The sequence below is a fragment of the Pelodiscus sinensis genome, chromosome 3 (genome assembly GCF_052426305.1).
Source record: "Pelodiscus sinensis isolate ZL-2025 chromosome 3, ASM5242630v1, whole genome shotgun sequence".
In the NCBI taxonomy this organism is placed as follows: Eukaryota; Metazoa; Chordata; order Testudines; family Trionychidae; genus Pelodiscus; species Pelodiscus sinensis.
Window position 1 is genome coordinate 118,392,118 of NC_143054.1, and position 15,821 is coordinate 118,407,938.

The following is a 15,821-nucleotide window of genomic DNA, read 5'->3' on the forward strand; positions in this document are numbered from 1 at the left end:
GTCTTTTAGGGTACGTCTAGACTACATGCCTCTGTCGCCAGAGGCATGTAGATTAGGCTACCCGACATAGTAAAATGAAGCGGCGATTTAAATAATCGCCGCTTCATTTAAATTTACATGGCCGCCGCGCTGAGCCGACAAACAGCTGATGAGCTGTTTGTCGGCTCAGCGCGATAGTCTGGACGCGCGGGTGTCGACATCAAAGGTATTTGTTGACCACCCAGGTAAACCTCATCCCAGGAGGTTTACCTGGGTGGTCGACAAATACCTTTGATGTCAACACCCGCGCGTCCAGACTATCGCGCTGAGCCGACAAACAGCTCATCAGCTGTTTGTCGGCTCAGCGCGGCGGCCATGTAAATTTAAATGAAGCGGCGATTATTTAAATCGCCGCTTCATTTTACTATGTCGGGTAGCCTAATCTACATGCCTCTGGCGACAGAGGCATGTAGTCTAGACGTACCCTTAGATAAGGGAGAAGTAGTGGACGTGGTATACCTAGACTTTAGTAACACATTTGATATGGTCTTGCATCACCACCTTAAAAAATAGGCAAATACAACTTAGGTGGGTGCATAACTGGCTGGATAACGGTTCTCTGAGAGTAGTTATTAACGGCTCTCAGTCATGCTACAAGGGTATAACAAGTGGGGTTACTCAGGGGTCTGTTTTGGGACGGGTTCTGTTAAATATCTTAATGATTTAGAAGATGGCAGAGAGAGTACGCTTATTAAGTTTGCAGATGATACTAAGCTCGGAGCCGTTGCAACTGTTTTGGAGGACAGGGTCATAATGCAAAATGATCTGGACACATTGGAGAAATGGTCCCAAGTAAATAGGATGACGTTTAATAAGGACAAATGCAAAGTACTCCACTTAGGAAGGAACAGTCTGTTTCACACCTACAGAATGGGAAGTGACTGTCTAGGAAGGAGTACTGCAGAAAGGGAGCTAGGGGTCCTAGTGGACCACAAGCTAAATATGAATCAACAGCGTGATGCTGTTGCGCAAAAAAAAAAAAAAAAGCAAACATGATTCCGGGATTGCGTTAACAGGAGTGTTGTGAGCAAGACATGAGAAGTAATTCTTCCACTCTGCTTTGCAGTGATTAGGCCTCAGTTGGAGTATTGTGTCCAGTTGTGGGCACCACATTTAAAGAAAGATGTGGAAAAATTGGAGAAGATCCAGAGAAGAGCAACAAAAATCATTCAAGGTCTAGAAAACATGATCTATGAGGCAATTGTATAGACGTATTTTGTCTTGAATAATTTAAAATGATTCTAAAGATTATTTTAAGGTTTCAAAAGTCTATCAAAGCTTTTCATTTCTCATGCAAGCTCTCATGGTGGACAGAGCAAAGAAGCCTACTATCAGCCATAGTACCGCTGTTTGAAATTCTACAATATATCCTAGAGTTGAAAGAGTTAGGGCTGTCGTTCAGCTCCCAAAAGATCCACCTGGCAGCCATTACAGCTCTTCATCAATCTGTTGGTAATAAATCAGTCTTCATCCATCCAGTGACCAAACTTTTCCTAAGGGGCATTCAAAATACTCACCCCCAACCAACCCTCCTGTCCCAGCATGGGACCTCAACTTGGTTCTCTGGGCTCTCACTTCTAAATCATTCGAGCATATGGCAACATGCTTCATGCTCCACCTCTCTATAAGGTGGTCTTTTTTACTGGTAGCTGTCACAGTCTTCTAGGAGAGTTAGTGAGATTGGGGCTGTCATGGCAGACACTCCTTTCACAATATTCCATAAAGACAACGTTGTTCTCAGTCCTCACCCTAGATTGCTCCGAAAGGTCTCCACCCCATTCCACTATAACGAGCCCATAAACTTACCCATTTTCTTCCCAAAGCCTCACTCCGATAGCAAAGAGGCTTCATTGCACACACTCAATGTCCTATGGGTGATTGTCTTTTACTTGGCCAGAACTAAACCTATCCACAAGAAAAACAGGTTATCTGTTTTCTCCATAGAGAGATATCGAGGTGGATAGTAGATTGTATTAGGGATGTTACATTTAGATTGACTAATCGGATAGTTGATACAATTTGCCTCAACTATTTGATTAGTTGATAGGGCGCCTCCTCCTTTGAAGTGTAGCAACAGCTTTAAGGCTATTTCTACACTTCAAAGGCGAAAGTGCTGTGGGGATCGTGGGGCCAGCTGGGTAGTCCCCCACTGGCCCCGTGCTCCCCACAGTGTTTCAAAGCAGTAACGCTGCGCAGAGCCCGAGGTCAGCGGGGGACTCCCCTGCTGACCCCGGGTTCCATGTGGTGCTGCTGCTTTGAAACGCTGCAGGGAGCCTGGCATCAGGCCACATGTGGCGTTTCAAAGTGGCAGTGCTACGTGAAGCCTGGGGTCTGGCCCCAGGCTTCGCATGGTGTTGTCGCTTTGAAGTACCCCCTCTCCTTCTTCCATCCCCCACTGCCTCTTTCTGGTAGAGGCAGCAAGGAGGAGGGAACAACTGTCTGATAAGCGATTATGGGCTAGTCGACTAGTCGTTCACGTCCCTAGACTGTATCAAACTAGCCTATTCCACCTATGGCCAAGCACCTCCATTTCAGCTACTGGCGCATTCAACCAGGACCATGGCAGCCTCTATGACCTACGTACGCAGCATCCCGCTCATGGACATATGCAGATCAGTAACATGGTCCTCCACTCACACGTTTACTAGACACTATGCTCTGGACTGTCACCCCTCCCTTGGTACCTACTTGGGAAACAACATTTTACTTGCGATGCATAGTAGTAGCTAAGTGAAGGTCCTGCCTTCATCGTGTATACTGCTTCGTAGTCGCCTAAAGTGGAGCCACACACGGAGGCACTCCTCGAAGAACAGGAGAGGGTTACTCACCTTGTGTAGTAATGGAGCTTCTTCGAGATGACTGTCCTTGTGGGTACTCCACAGCTCTCTCCATCTCTTCTGCTTCAGGCATGTTGATTTCTCCTACTGGTGCAGAGAAGGAACTGAGGGGACAGTTGCTGTGCATGCATAGTGGTGGCACTGTGTGTGCCATCTGTTCTGTATGTGCATCAGAGGGCACTGTTACCAAAAATCTCTGACTAGGTGTGTAGTGGCGCCCAAACCACGTAAGGTGGAGCACCCACAGGGTCAACAGTCTCGAAGAATCTCCGTTACTGCACAAGGTGAGTAACCCTCTCATTCAATTTGTAATAACATTAAAATAGGTATTAATAAAAATTAAAAACAAATACATAATGCAGTCAATAGTATTAATTTGACACAATTTCGTTGTTTAAAAAAATCTACTAGTTTATGTAAAAGCATAGTTGAGTGCTGTAAACCAAAAGTTGTTTATATCAAAATGATTTTTGCAGTGGTCAATTGTAGATCCTCATATCTTTTAATAGAAGTGACTTAGCCATGATGTTGGAACATAGACTTCAAGTGATGCTTTCTATGTGTATTTTACACATAGATACATGTACACCATGAACTTGAGTTGAAAAGTTCTTCAGGTTAGTGTTTCTTGGTCAACATCTGTGCAGTTGCTCTCCTCGTGCTTTCCATTGATCATAAAAGTGGTAGTGTGGCCCAACATCTCTCCAGTTTCTTCTTACTGCTGATGAACCACCTTGCAAATGTCAGAAGAGTCAGAGGCCTCATTTCTCAGTCCCCATTACTGCCATGGTCTCTACTCACTGTCAACCACCAGCCAGTTATTTTTGACAGACTGATTGAAATCTATGTATAATTATTGATGCCAACTCCCTCATCTCCTATTATTATCTTGGCGCTTTTCCACCACAACTGGAACAAAATCACTGAGCAGTTGGGCTATAGAGATTATTCACCAGGGATAACTGATACAATTTTTCTCCTTCCCATCTAACTAACCCCTTTTAGGGACTACTTGTACAAACTAATTCTTAAACTGGATCTGGGATTCATCTTAACTCTAAGGAGCAATATAACAAGATACCATAGGAGAGGATTTCACTCATATTTTCTAATTCTTCAGAAAGATGGATAATAGAGGACTGTCCCAAACCTTCAACATCTTTATTCAGATTGTCAACTCTAACTTCCTTTCCCTCCAGGAAGAGATGTGGTTTTCAGAGCTCAGCACAAAGGATACATATTTCCAGGGCTCGACAAATAATACAGTCTACTCACTCGTGGCGAGTAGATTGTAACCTGGAAGAGCTGGGTTCGGGCGATCTGTGCATGCGCAGATCGCCGGACAGGGAGGCTGGCGAGCAGGGCTCGCCATGGTTTGGCGAGCCCTGTATATTTCAGTGTGGATAGTGACCAGAAGACAGGAAGTTCCCGTGTTTATGGTAAGCCAAGGGCACTTTCAACAGTGAGTCTTCTCCTTTTGGTTGGCTATGGCACGCACCGTAGTTACACAGGTTTTTTCTGTGGTAGCAGATCAGATGGCTACATGGTATCAGATGCCATACCTGGATCATTGGCTCTTGGTAGACTGATTTTTGTGAGGAGGTCAAATTGGTGATGGATTCTCATACAACTTGCAACAATCCAAGGCATTTGCATAAACAAAGAAAAGTCCATATTGCTACCCAAAAGGTTAATAAATTTTGGAGGGGGCAAGGTTGGACTTGATTTCTGCATGAGTGTTTCTTTCTTAAAAGATTTTTTTTGCACTGATTTTACACACAACTTTCAGACAACTAACTGTAGTGTAAAGCTGTGTCTCACTGTTAGGACATGGGGTTGCATACACCTACGTGACTTCTTTCTCCAGACCTCACTTACGGTGCCTGCAGGATTGGCTCCAATCAACCTGTTTACCAAGGAAAGACATCATCAGCTCCATGCTGATCATTCTTGTCTCAGTTGTCACTTCTCTAACTTGGTAGTTGAATCAAGCGAAGGTCATGATGGGAGAACTATCATTGTGACAGGCATTGTCTTTCGGGGTAGAGTGCTCACCTGGACACAGACACTGCTTAGAGTACCTGGACTCCATGAGAGGTGGAACAGAGGGTGGTCATTGTAGGCAAGACCTTCTTTCCAGTTACATGCTAGCTCTGTTTTGTTTCACCATCGAGGTCTATATAGGAGGAACAAGTTTTTGTTCCCTCTTCCAGGAAGCCTTCAGACTTCATTACATCAGGAACCACATCACAATACAAGCTGTGTACCTTCTCCGTATTCACAACTCCTTGACAGACAAATTAAGCAGAAGCTTCTTAATAGACCACAATACAGTCCCAAGTGAAATATTTATGCAATAGATACTCTGCTATGGGACTTCTTTGCATTCCAAATGAACAGAAAGCTTATGTGTTGCTGCAGTGGAATCATGGGTTGCAATTATTAAGGTGATATTCTGCTGATGTGTTGGATGAATTTCTAGGGAAGATTGTTGTGACAGAGTCAACATCATTGTTATAGTTCCCCATTGGCTCAGATAGTTCTGATACACAGAAGGTCTAAATATGCATGTCCACCTGCCATATAGGATTTGCCTGTTCTCACACCTCTTAATCCAAGGTGGGTGGGTGTGTGTGTGTGTGTGTGTGTGTGTGTGTGTGTGTGTGTGTGTGGGCGGGGGGACTGAATGCCCTAATATTGCCTCAACTCTACCTCATACCCTGGTTTTTGGATAGGCACCAGAAATAAAACATTTTTTTGGCCCTTATTCAGTTAAACCTTACTTAGAGTTAAAGAGTATATTTGAACCTGCTAACAAGCAAGATGGAAATGATTTTTTTGCCTGGGCACAATCAACTTTTTCTAGATACTTCAAGTGTAGAACGACTGAAAATCTATTTCTGGTTTTTGGAAGGATGCACCATCTTTACTCACCTGGTTACAGCACACTTTGTGAATGGTTTAAGGACCTCACCAGTTCTTACATTTCTATCCTTCAGTGGGCCATTAACTGTGCCCTGTCCAAGCGTAGTCAGCTTTTTTGAAATCATGGCAATTTGCACCATGATGCCACCTGTTCATCAAGGTGACATTTTTAGTAATTATGACCTCAGGAAGGAGAGTCAGTGTATTCTGAGCGATCTGCATTCTCACCCTGTCTGCACAATGTTTCAACAAAAAGGGGGGTTCTTTGACTGCATCTCAAGTTTCTCCCTAAGATTCTTTGAGTTGCACATCCAACAGTATTTTACTCTTATTCCTATAATCCAGTGCTTGCAGTGATGACAAGAGACTTAACTCCGTTAATGTCCTGTGTGGCCCAGCATTCTTTGTGCAAATAATCAAACCCATTGAGAAATCATAGACACTTTATTTCTATAGGTGAGCAGTTTTGACAGTGAGCCATATTCTCCCAGAGGATTTCTAAGTGGGTCTCAGAATTTGTATTTTAATACTGCAAGTTAGCAAAAATTCCTCCACCTGGGTGTCTCAGCTCACTTTGTGAACATAAGTGGCCTCCATATTATTCTTGTCAGACATTCTGCTGCTCCAGACATCTGCAGAGCAGCCATCTGGAGTGAAATCCTCATGTTCATGACATGTTGTATAATAGGCAGTGTCTCAGGTATGGATGAAGCAGTGGGATTGGCAGTATTGCAAGCATCTTTACTAGCTTCCCTCTTGCCTGTCTCCAGTCTGAACATTGCTTGCCAGTGACCCTGTGTGAAATACATTTAGAGGTCATCCACTTGAAAAAGTGGAGATTACTAACTGTATTTGAAAGATCTCTGTCATAACCTCCCTCTTCCCCTTACTGTTGCCCCCACACTTTGGGTCATGTTGGATTGTGATAAAAGAGGAAATGGAGAGAACTTGTTCTCTTGTTGCTTATACCCTCTGGGAGTAAGAGGAGCACTATTGCACGTATGGAGGCAGGTGGACACTGCTTGGAAGAACTTCAAGATTTGGGTACATGGCATGCATGTTACACACATATGGAAGACAAATAAGACCCAGCATCTTGAAGAATCTTAGTTACAGTAAGTAACCATCCCTTTTTCCTAATACTTATTTTTAGTTGTGTGTATGTGTGTGTGTGTGTGTGTGTGTGTAACATATATTTTTAAAAAAGATTCCTACTATTACCAATGCTGGTGCAGATGCACTGCTACTAGCAGCAGTACGAGTGAGGAAAGTGGACAGAGTAGATGGTTACCAACATTTTATCCACTCCATTGCCAAAACCTGCTGATGACAGGCCTGCACAGTAGTAGTGAAATGCTGGTGTCTGCCATGGTTGCCTGCGCTATCATTTCAACTGTTGCTATTACTGATAGATTTAATGTACTGTTGTTGGTGGAAAACTTTCTAGAAAAGACTGGCAAAGGATTTAGACTTGTAATGAATGGAAAAAAGCTATCATTTCACCCAACTTAACTGTAGGTTTTAGATTAATAAAAATGCTGGATTAAGAACTGTATGAATTATTGTGTTCTGCCAATAAAATAGAGTGCACTTAAAAATGTCAAAGGCTTTTAGAAAGTGAACAGCCTGTGGGTGTGTTGGGTTTGAGTTTGAAAGTCAGTTCGACGCAGTACCTGCAGGCCCTGCTCACAAAAGAAAATGATTGAATTCTAATGTTGAGAGCTGACAGAGTGCTAAAAGAACAGTCCATTAATCATTGGACTGACAGATTAATCATCCTAAGTACTATTCTTGAATTGGACTCTCAAAGGAACAAAGTAGAAGAAATGAATTTTGTGGAGAAACGGTACAAGGTGAGCAAAAGCGTCAAATACTAACCATTTAGTAGTGGACCTGTTAATTTCTCTGGGTATGTCTACACTTGCACTCTAGTTCGAAGTAGGAATGAAAATGTAGGCATTCAAAATAGTCAATGAAGCAGGGATTTAAATATCCCACACTTCATTAGTTTGATCTCGCCGGTGCGTTACATTTTTTGAGGAGTAACATTAGTTCGAACCAAGGGATTTGGTTCAAACTAATGCATCCCGGCGCACACTTTCGCTTTCGAAACAGCTGTTGACCGGAGTAATGCGCCGGTGAGATCATGCTAATGAAGCGCGGGATATTTAAATCCCCGCTACATTGACTATTTTGAATGCCTACATTTGCATCTCTAGTTCGAACTAGGGTGCAAGTGTAGACATACTGTCTGAGGGCGAATATCAAGTACAAGTTCTTCAGTCATTTGTTTAAATTATTCATGTGTGTTCCATTGATAGTTGATTGCTCTTTTCTTATCAAGTTCATGAATTGGCCTTTGTTTTTGATATCACTAATGATTGCTATTTTTTGGGTTGCAAAGATGAAAAATTCTGAATGAAGGTTATGATAAGTTCCTGGAAGGCCAGGGACAGGGTCTAAAATTATTAAGGTCAGAAATTTTAGTGATTGTGAAATTGTAAAATGGCTCTTCCAGGATCGTCGTTTTGCTTCTGAAGTTTGGTGCACGTACAAATTCATTCAGTAGGACGTTTGATCTTGAAGATTTCCTGCATTCTGGGTGATAACACATATTTTTACATCTTTACAGTGTCTAGGCTCTTACCATAGAAGAATTCAGTTTTCATTGCTTTGAACAATTTAGCTGTTCATGTCACTTTTTTTTTTCAACTTTGGGCATGTTGAGTCAGATGAATTCCTAAACTGTTACCCAATTTGCGGTATTGTTCAGGATAACCAAACTAATCTTAACAGTTCAGTTGCATCTAATCTCCTGTTTTCAATATTAATCCTTAAATATTATCACACTTTATCTTAAGTTTTTTCGAATGCTTAGCTTTCATTCATATTAAAATTAATCATGTGTTCCCACATCTACAAAAGTCTTTCTAATATGTCCACTTCAGAGTCACACATATAGTGGGAATTTAAAATACTTAATTTCCCCACTTAAAGAAGAAGAAGAAGAAGAAAAAAAGCAGCCGGGCCTTTCATTTTGAAAGGGTGGGGGGAGCCAACAGTCTTCACAGCTTTAGTTGTTGTTAGAATATAGTCTAGAATACTGAATTTTGACAAGTTAATTGTCATATCAGCTTCTGGCTCAGGTGATATTACAGAAAAAGCTATGCTGTCCAGCTCTGTATCAAGCAGAAAGCTCCATAAGCTAGCTTTTTGGATTTTTGCTGAAAGTCTGCTGTATGGTTTGGTTGGTACGGGGATGACAGGCTTCCTATCCAGTTTTACCTCGCCATTGCTGGAGCTGGGACCGCGGTGCAGCTGCTTTTGGGGCTGGTGCTGCAGAGTAGCTGTCCTAGTGGGGACAACCACGCCGCGGCTTCAGTCCCATGCCCACCATGCGTCCATGTCCTGGGACTAACTGAGTAGCGACCACATGGCCCTTGCTTCTTACTCTTCCACCAAGCCCACAACCATCAGCTTACGTTGTGTCCAAGCAAAGTGAGTGTTGCTGCATGGCTATACTGAGGAGGTAGGCGAGATTACAATTCTGTGTGCACCTGTGCAGGAGTGCACGCTAGAGAGAACTTAGCTCCAGGCTTGAGCTTTGACCTGGGCTGTGTAGTGGCTGCCTGGCTGCTGCAGGGGTGGACCTCTTGGTGGGCAGTTGCTGGAGCTGGAGCTGGGCTGCGATGTCTTCTGCATCCCTTTTCTTCCTCCCACATACTTCTTCCCTCTTCATTGCCCTTTGGTTCTGAACCTCCTGGCCCCCTTCAGCCATCTGCTGGCTCTCCCCTCTCTTCCCCCCAACAGCTCACTCCCTGCAAACCTTGGGCACTGGCCGTAGAGTCCGTCTGCCCTAGGTGGGGACTCTCAGCCAGCCCCACAGGGAGTATCCTGGGGCTGCCGTGGGACCAGCACTGCCTGGGGGAGAGGCAGATCTCATCTTCTCTCCAAAAAGTGTGTGTGTGGGGGTGCTGCCCTGGAGCAGGGCTCAGGATCCCAGCAAAGGGGGGGCCATGCTGGAGTCTCTGCACTAGGACAGTTTCTCGGGGAGCAGCGCTGCTGGTGGGAACAACAGTGGCACACATTTGAGCAAATGCACATGAGCCCCCTGTTGGTGCACAAGAGAAAACTCACTCCACTCAAGAATGGAAAATCTTAGAGGGAACACTGGCCCAGAGTCCCCTCCCATACTCTCATTTTTTAGTCAAATATTCTCGTTAACTGGCATAATCTTTTCTCCTAATGCCAGATAACAAAGCTTTTCCTGTAGTTGTATGATGTATATATTGGAGGGTCTTTTTAACTCTCATATTGTTGTGTATGCACACACAGGATTTTGTTTCAAGGACAGTTCTCTTTTGCACTGTGCCTGGATGCCATAAAAGAGTGGTTACTTTGGTTACAGGTATTAACATTAATCGTTTTTCAAAGATCCTTCCTTATTAAATATTTTATTATTTTAGTAATAACCCCAGAAATGTGCCAAGTTCAAGATTTGACACAATAAAAAAGTCCTTTTTCAAGGAATGCCAGTTTGAAATATCACTCTTTTCTGAAAACTCTATTTATAAAAGTTACAGGAAATACTTAAAATTACTGTACATGAAAGTCAACATAAATTTTGTTCATTTGTGCATTTAATATTTTGTATAGTCAGCTTCACTGTTCCTCGGTGCATTGTTAGATTTTCCAGTGCAGAAAAATGCATTTATAAATGCCAGAAAAGGAGCTGAACAACAAGTATATTTTTTTAGAAAAATAAAAAAACAAACCTCAAAAACATTCTATTTAAATGGCAATTCATGAAAAAAACCATGAATAATTTTATAAACTTAAAATATTTTATTACGTAGTTACACAAGGAGACTCATACAGTAGTGCCCATCATCATCTTACCTGAGCAATTTACAGTCTTTAATCTAGTTATTTTTACAACATCCTCAGAGGTAGGGCAGTATTATCCAAGTTTCACAGAGAATGGGAGTACTGTGAGGCTAAGTGACATGTCCAATGTAGCCTTATCAGTTACTATTATAAAGTTATTTATTGGGATTCAACTAGGGATGTCAACTTATAGACTACACGATGAACTGATGAGCCTGGGTTTATTGCTTAAACTTGACTACGTGCATTCCCCCCCCCCCCCCTGCTTCCTCTGTATCAGAGGCAGCAAGGGGGGAGGGGGAAACAGGAGCCAGTGCCCATGAGAAGCCACCTTTTAAACTGACTCCCTGTGCGTGCCAGCTCCACGGACCCACCTTCCCCCTGTTCCCCTTGCTGCCTGCTATAGAAGCAGCGGGGGGTGGGGAAGCAGGAGGTGCTTTTCAGGAAAGTTGGCTTAAAAACTGGCTCCCCCCAACACTGGCTTTGTGGAGTTGCCTTCCTTATATTGTGGCCTCTTATCAGAAATAGTAGCAGGAGACGGGGGCAGGACCCTCTGTATGTGGTGGATTCGTGCTTGCCATGGACAGAGGCTGCTCCATGGCAGCAGTGCAGGGTGGCAGGCAGTAGCTTATCTGCTTGGGGAGCTGGTTTTTAAACTGGCTTCCCTCGCAGACCGCTTCCTCCTGCCACCCCATGTTGCTGCCTGTGATATAGAGGCAGCCGTGTGAGGTAGCGAAGGGGCTCCCTGGGAGTGGGGCCAAGTGCACATTGGCTACTGGCCCTGCCCTGGGGATTATCGAATAGTCATGCAACTGTTAAATTTTGATGTGGTTACAAGATTATTCAATTTCATGCTATCAAACATCCCTGGATGCAACAGGCATTAGTCACAAATAATGTTTTTTTTCTCATAATGCCTTTAAATTAAGATGATGAAATTAAAGTACACACACACTTTGAGCTTCAGTTAATGCAAAGGCAATTAAAATTATAGGAAATATCGACATACATCAGTATAAAAATACAGGTACAGTAAAATGGTTTCATGAATTAATCATTCTTTTAAAGCATTATGGAGCTCTTCCGAAACAAAGATGGGGGAGGGGGAAAGCACACTAGTGTGGCCAAGCTTTATACTCAGTTGTGTCTCCCTTCCTGATCCAGCAACATCTTGTTCTACCCACACATGTCTACATATTTTATAAGGTTTCACCTCTTGTCCATGTGTGGTAACTTTTCACTGTTTACATCTGTTTTGCGTTAATTGATGTCCCAGTGGTTTCAAGATGTGGTTACTGTATTGCAAAAAATGACCTTGATGCTGTCGTGTTTGTGGTTTACTTATCAGACAATGCATTGCTAGGAGCCGTATTACTAAATTTTATAATTTTAGGTCAGGAACATAATGCATATTTTAATTTGTCACTCGCCAGCTACTTCTGGGCCTCACTTTAACGCATTAACTTTCTATGCTTCAGCCGTGTTTTTGGTTATTTTTTTTCTACTTGCTGTTACAGCTTAGGTAACTTCATTATCATTTTGATATGCATGCTTAGAAAATAGATTTTTTTACCCCCAAATGATATTCCCTCCAGTATCGGGTCATGATTCAAAAGTGAACATCACCAAAGTAGCACAGGAAATCTGTGGTACAGTGGGGAATTGAACCCAAGACTTCCAGGTTGAAGGGTAATTCCTTAGCCATTGGATCATCCTGCCTCTTAGTCTTGAAAGCGGTGTCTTCGTTTTAGCTGTGGATTACCATTACCCAATAATACTAATTTATTTGCAGAAAATCTCTCTTTTGGAACACTGTTTTTTATCTTTACACTTTTTTCAGCTCTAAATAATTAAGGAAATATTGAATCCTGAAGCAAATTCAATGTTTTAAATAAGTAAACAAATCTGAAACTGACATTTTAATACTTGTATATCCTTCACTGCATAATTCATTATTGACTTTTAACTCTTTCACTCATTTTCTGACTCACAATGTATGATAATATTTTGCTGAAGTCTAGGTTTGAAGTTGGTGGTCCTGATTTTTATTAAACTAAATGAATTGCGACAGCAGTTCTTTGTGAGATCACATTGTGTGCAATTAGAATGCAAATGGAATTGTGATTACTTAAAAAAATACTAAATAAAAATCCTTCATATGGTTTGGTTTGAGTCAGTTTTAGAAATATTCTAAAATTACAATAACCTGATCATAATTGCACCATTGTAGTTTTCAAATACTATAATTAATCAACCAACTATGGATTATAGTCAGAATAGGGATGCTAAATTTAGTTTAATCAACTAGTCAACTAGTTTTCCATCGACTAGTCAATAAGCAGGGGAGCCACAGCGGGGTTAGCTTCTGGCCCCAGAAGCTGGCAAACTCTTAATACATTTAAAAGGTTGGAGTGCAGTAGGGGGACCTGGCGTAAGCCGCCAGGAATCAGCTGTCCCGGCTTGCACTACTCCACACCTCTCCCTTCCTCCCCCCGGCTGCGCTTCTGCATTTTAAATGTAGTAAGAGTGGGCAGGCTCTTAATACATTTAAAAAGCAGAAGTGCAGCATCTAGGACTGGGTGCGAGCTGCAAATCAGCTGATAGCATGGGGAGAGGGAAGCAACTAGTTGACTATCTGATAAGCTTTTGCTTATCTGATAGTCTACTAGTTGCTTACATCCCTAAGTCAGAATTACTTGTGGTGATGTTGGATAATTAAATCATGTGAATGAGTAAAATTATTCTCTTTCTGGCGCCTTTATGCTAGTATTTAAAGAGTATGATTAACTTTGAACAGAAAGTAGTTCTTTTGGGTGTACATTTTTTTTTGGTCTTTTAGGAATCTCACATGACGTTTTTCCTTATGAACACAGTTCCATTTTCTACATAGATTGGTTAGGTAGTAGACTTCTAAACATGAAGAAGAAGAAGAATGCTTCCCATTAACTATTGGCATGGACAACAGTATATAATATATATAAAGAAAGCTACACATTTGTATATATACTTTCCCAATAACTTTGAGGAAGATAGAAGTGTTAATGAAGGAAAGTATTAATCTTTAAGAAATTTACTGTCATACGAGAGATCATATTTAATACATGATTCTTCCTCTCTTCCCCCTCTCTCTGCTTACCAGAAATTAGCAGAGTACGAAAAGACATGTATAACGACACATTAAATGGAAGTACGGAAAAGAGAAGTGCAGAATTACCAGATGCTGTGGGACCTATTGTACAGTTACAAGAGAAACTATATGTGCCTGTAAAAGAATATCCAGATGTAAGTACACCTCTTTCAGTTCCTAAAATGTTTTAGTCCTTGTGGTTCTCTGTAAATGTAAATTGCATGTGAAGATACCTCTTGATCGCAGTGAACACTTTTTTGTGCAAGTATTGCTTTCTAAAAGGAAAGTTTATCTACACCCTTTACGGTTGGGTGTTTCTGTAAAGTGTGTATATGTGGGGACTAATGGTTTTAAATATCAAAATTAAGTGCAGGTTATAATTTTTTTAGGTACAAGATTAGAAGGGTCAAATTTTACTTGTTTTTCAGTACGACCAGCATAGAGCCATGCTGTTCAGAACCCCTGTGCTCCTGGCAAAAAGGAAAAATTTTCATGGAAGAAATAGCTGTTGGGACTATGTACATGCTTCTCCTCAGAAGTAAATGTTTGTTGGATAAGCTATCTAAGGGCTTCTTTACATGTACAGAGCTGTAGTGTTTAGTAAAGATGCTACCTGTACCAACAGGAGAGCTGCTGTAGACTCTCTGCCTCCCTGAGAGTCGGTAGGTAGGCTGACAATAGCAGCCCTCCTAATAATATAACGTAGTGTAAACCAGAAGTTACTAGTTGAATTACTTTGCAGTCCAGTCAGTGCATCATCTCTCATCTCCACTTTATGCATGACAACCCTTCCAGTTCCTTATGATGATAACCTTTCTTTTTATGTGTTTGTATGCCATAGAAATTTCATGGCAAGGAATACCCTGGTTTAATTCGACTTGGTCTCCTTTTCAAGGAACCATCTAATTAGACTCAGAAAAGGCACAAAACCATATCTCTCCTTCCAACAAGAATAATGTAGGGATGACTTTTTATTTTAGCAGTTTCCTCATTCTAGAGAATAAATGGAGGTGTGCCAAAACCCCCTCAAAAAGAGACCAATAACATTTGTGGAACTAGTATAATATATGCAGAACATTATTGCTCAGTTGGAGTGATTTATATTATATGCTTCTTAATTCTGTCTTATCTAATTAGATTGTCAAGTCCTTAGGACAGCATCTGTTTCATTTTCTAGCACGTTGGAGCTTCCACGTTTAGTGGGCTCCTAAATTGTTGCTGTAGTACAAATAGCTTATGCCATATTTGACCTAAGAAAACTGAACCTGTCTGGGTTGGGACTCTGCTGTCTGGCTACATGTGTGGTCCAGAAGGACCATGGATGTTGCTGGACCAGAGAGCCCCAGCCATAGAGATTGCTAGTGGCTGGGAGCTCAGCCGATAGGCAGCCTGGAGGGCCAGTGGCTTTGGGGGCAGGAAGCCCAGCCCGAAGGTGGAACAGGGCTGTGCATGGAGCCTTGCCAGCCAAGAGTGGAGCCGCTGCTGACCAGCGGCAAAGAAGTCCCTGCCATCCAGGGGAGTGTGGAACCCCACCAGCCAGAACGGAGCAGCAGCTAGGAGTGCAGCCCTATCAGCAGTTAGGGGCAGTGCACTGGCCAGGCCAGTGGCCAGGAGGAGAACCTCAGGAGAGCCTGAGGCCCGACTTCACCCAGTCCAGCAAACTCCCTCCTTCGGGACCCCTTGAGGTCCCAAGTGTGTTGGACCAGGGAGGTCTAACCTATATATGTATGTCAGTGTTCAGATTTAATATAACTCCTTACTGACTCTTTTGCATCTCAAAAGACTTTTCCCAAATACCTGGTAATGATTGCAGAAGGCTTCCGACTTCAAGATATCAAAGGGAGCTTTTACTTACACAGAGCTGGCAGGAGCCAACTCCTCAGTTGGTTCAGATGGGCTTTCATATTGTGTGTGCCTAATTTCAGTCTCTAAGTTTTTGATATCAGATGTGAGAAGTATAAACTCACGGTATGAAATGCAGAAGTGTACTGTCCTGGACTCAATTT

The 15,821-nt window shown here is 42.3% G+C and overlaps 1 protein-coding gene across 13 annotated transcripts in view; it reads left to right on the forward strand.

Moving 5' to 3' along the window:
- QKI (QKI, KH domain containing RNA binding) overlaps positions 1-15,821 on the forward strand; it is a 259,728-nt gene that overhangs the window by 49,685 nt on the left and 194,222 nt on the right. For 11 of the 13 annotated variants that reach the window (XM_006115173.5, XM_006115169.5, XM_006115175.4 and 8 more), the window contains exon 2: positions 13,828-13,970. The exons of the other annotated variants lie outside the window; for them this stretch is intronic. In XM_006115173.5, the coding sequence (XP_006115235.1) occupies positions 13,828-13,970 (143 nt within the window). The remainder of the gene's footprint in view (positions 1-13,827; positions 13,971-15,821) is intronic. 13 annotated transcript variants of the gene reach the window in all.